The sequence below is a fragment of the Danio aesculapii genome, chromosome 16 (assembly GCF_903798145.1).
Source record: "Danio aesculapii chromosome 16, fDanAes4.1, whole genome shotgun sequence".
NCBI classification, from domain to species: domain Eukaryota; kingdom Metazoa; phylum Chordata; class Actinopteri; order Cypriniformes; family Danionidae; genus Danio; species Danio aesculapii.
Window position 1 is genome coordinate 2,724,381 of NC_079450.1, and position 2,823 is coordinate 2,727,203.

At 36.0% G+C, this 2,823-nt stretch overlaps 1 protein-coding gene across 2 annotated transcripts in view; it reads right to left on the reverse strand.

Annotated features, from left to right (window-relative positions):
- The window catches only part of smpd5 (sphingomyelin phosphodiesterase 5), a 14,169-nt gene continuing 11,346 nt past the window's right edge, over nucleotides 1–2,823 (reverse strand). For both annotated transcript variants that reach the window (XM_056474622.1, XM_056474621.1), the window contains exons 7-8: nucleotides 2,469–2,619; nucleotides 1–429 (exon numbers count right to left, since the gene is read on the reverse strand). In XM_056474622.1, coding sequence (XP_056330597.1) covers nucleotides 328–429; nucleotides 2,469–2,619 — 253 coding nt within the window. In that variant the 3' untranslated portion in view covers nucleotides 1–327. The remainder of the gene's footprint in view (nucleotides 430–2,468; nucleotides 2,620–2,823) is intronic.

Below are 2,823 nucleotides of genomic sequence, written 5' to 3' on the forward strand. Positions count from 1 at the left end.
ATCATTCTGTCATGAAAAAGTGTCATAGAAAACAGAATTGAAGCGTGTGTGTGTGTAATGCATAGGAGAGAGTGTCAGAGACTATTGCTTTTGTTCATATAGTGATTTACAAAGTGATATTTGGTGTTTCTCCACATGCCGAGCATTAAAAAAACTAGTGTCTTCCCTTATATTGATGGACTTTGGAGAAAATGATTCACTCAAAATGATTCCCTCTGGCTCTTGTTATTCTAAACCCACGCGACAGTGAATGAATAATAACGAGATGCAGATTTTGGGTGAATTATTTGAGTGAATTGCTGATCAGAGGTGGTGTTGTAATGTTCCTCAGTTTTGCTCTGAATCCAGAGACACCGAGAGTCTGAAGCCCACTGGAATATGATCCGTCAGTCCGGCCAGCTGAGTCACGTATGTCAGCTCCTCCACTTCCTGAACAAGACAAAAACAAACAAATAAATAACTAAATAACAGATATATCAGGTAGACATTAATGAAATACAATTTACTGGGTAATTTAATAAACGATATGAGAAATACTTGTTATAATGACTGTTTTTACATCTCTGTGAGGGTTGGGATAGGAGTAGACTTTAAAATACAATACAATTAATGGGTAATTTAATTGATAATGTGAATAATACTCTGTATATTTACTGTTTTTATATTACTGTGAGGGTTAGAGTGGTGGGAGATGTTGATAAATTACAATTTAATGGGTAATTTAATAAATTATATAAATAATTACAGGGGTGACGCAGTGGCGCAGTAGGTAGTGCTGTCACCTCACAGCAAGAAAGTCGCTGGTTCGAGCCTCAGCTGGGTCAGTTAGCGTTTCTGTGTGGAGTTTGCATGTTCTCCTTGCGTTCGCATGGGTTTCCTCCGGGTGCTCCGGTTTCCCCCACAGTCCAAAGACATGCGGTACAGGTGAATTCGGTAGGCTAAAATGTCCATAGTGTATGAGTGTGTATGGATGTTTCCCAGAGATGGGTTGCAGCTGGAAGGGCTGCGTAAAACATGTGCTAGATAAGTTGGCGGTTCATTCCACTGTGGCGACCCCGGATTAATAAAGGGACTAAGCCGACAAGAAAATGAATGAATGAATGAATAAATAATTATAGTTAACTTACGGCCACAGCTGTATCCCTTCTAGCAACAACCATATATCAGTTCTGAGACTTTCATTTCAAACACAAGAATATAAGAGTCAAACTGCTATTTGTTTAATACAATCGTCTCATTTTATTTTATTATGTTTATTATTATAAATGCCTTAATTAACATTAACAATAATATAAATAAACTGTAGGAAAATGCAGAAATTATTTTTTATTATCATTAGTAGTAGTAGTAGTAGTAGTAGTAATAATAATGCATGCTACTGTTTATTTAGAGGTAAGTAAAAAAACGTACATTTAAATAAACAGTAAAAAAATACAACTAAATAGAGTAAATGCAACTGAAATGCCCCTAAATGTAACATTTAGTCATAGTAATAATAATAATAATGTCATAATAATAATAATTATTGCATTTTCCTACGGTTTACTTAGAAATAATTTTTTTAACTTGATTATAAATAAACAGTAGGAAAATGCATTAATTATTTTTATTATTATTATTATTATTAGTAGGAGTAGTAGTAGTATTATCAGCAGTAGTAGTATTAACAGTATTAATAGTATTAATAATAATAATAACAATGTATTAATTATTCTACTGTTTATTGATAAGTATGTTTTTTAACTCATAAATAAACAGTAGGAAAATGCACAGATTATTATTACTATTATTACTACTATAAATACTACCACAACTGCCAATACTATTATTATTATTATTATTATTATTCATTTTCCTTCGGCTTAGTTCCCTTATCGTCAGGGGTCGCCACAGCAAAATGAACCGCCAACTATGCTTTACACAGTGGATGCCCGTCCAGCTGCAACTCAGTACTGGGAAACACTTATACACACACACACACACACACACACACACACACACACACACACACACACACACACACACACACACACACACTACAGCCAATTTAGGTAATCAATTCCCCTATAGCGCATATGTTTGGACTGTGGGGGAAACCGAAGCACCCAGAGGAAGCCCACGCCAACACGGGGAGAACATGCAAACTCCACACAGAAATGACAACTGACCCAGACTCGAACCAGTGACCTTCTTGCCGTGAGGCCACAGTGTAAACCTCTCAGCCACCGTGTCACTCCATTATTATTAGTAATAATATTAACAATCTATGCTTTTTACCTACTAGTTATATGTATTATAATTATTTTATTAATTCATTAATGCACTATTTGGTTAGACTTAGAGCCAATTCTGTTCTGATTGGTCAGCTGGCAAAGTCTGTTTTGATTGGTCTGTTTGTGTGTGAAACTAAACGTGTGACTTGGTTCAATGTTAGAGCAGAGAAAGGCGATTATTGAGCTCAAACTCACGGTTCTGTGCCCGGATTTCTCTCGATACAGCAGATAATCGATGCGTCGGCCGATCCAGGGCTGATCGGCTTCAGGATAAACCAGAGGGACACCATCAAGCGCAACCGGTGGAGAAATAAAGTCCTTACGCAGATCTTCACTCTCCAGAGTCCTGCACAACAACACATGACACACAGAGATGCTGGATTACTGATGAAATGTAATCAGTTACTCATTACAGATTACATGACAACATTTGCAGTCAGTAATATACTGTGATCTGTTAGATTACTCATTTTAAGTAATGTAATCTCACTACTTTCAGATTACATATATATTACTTTATGGTACATAGTCTGATTATTTTTGGGTAACA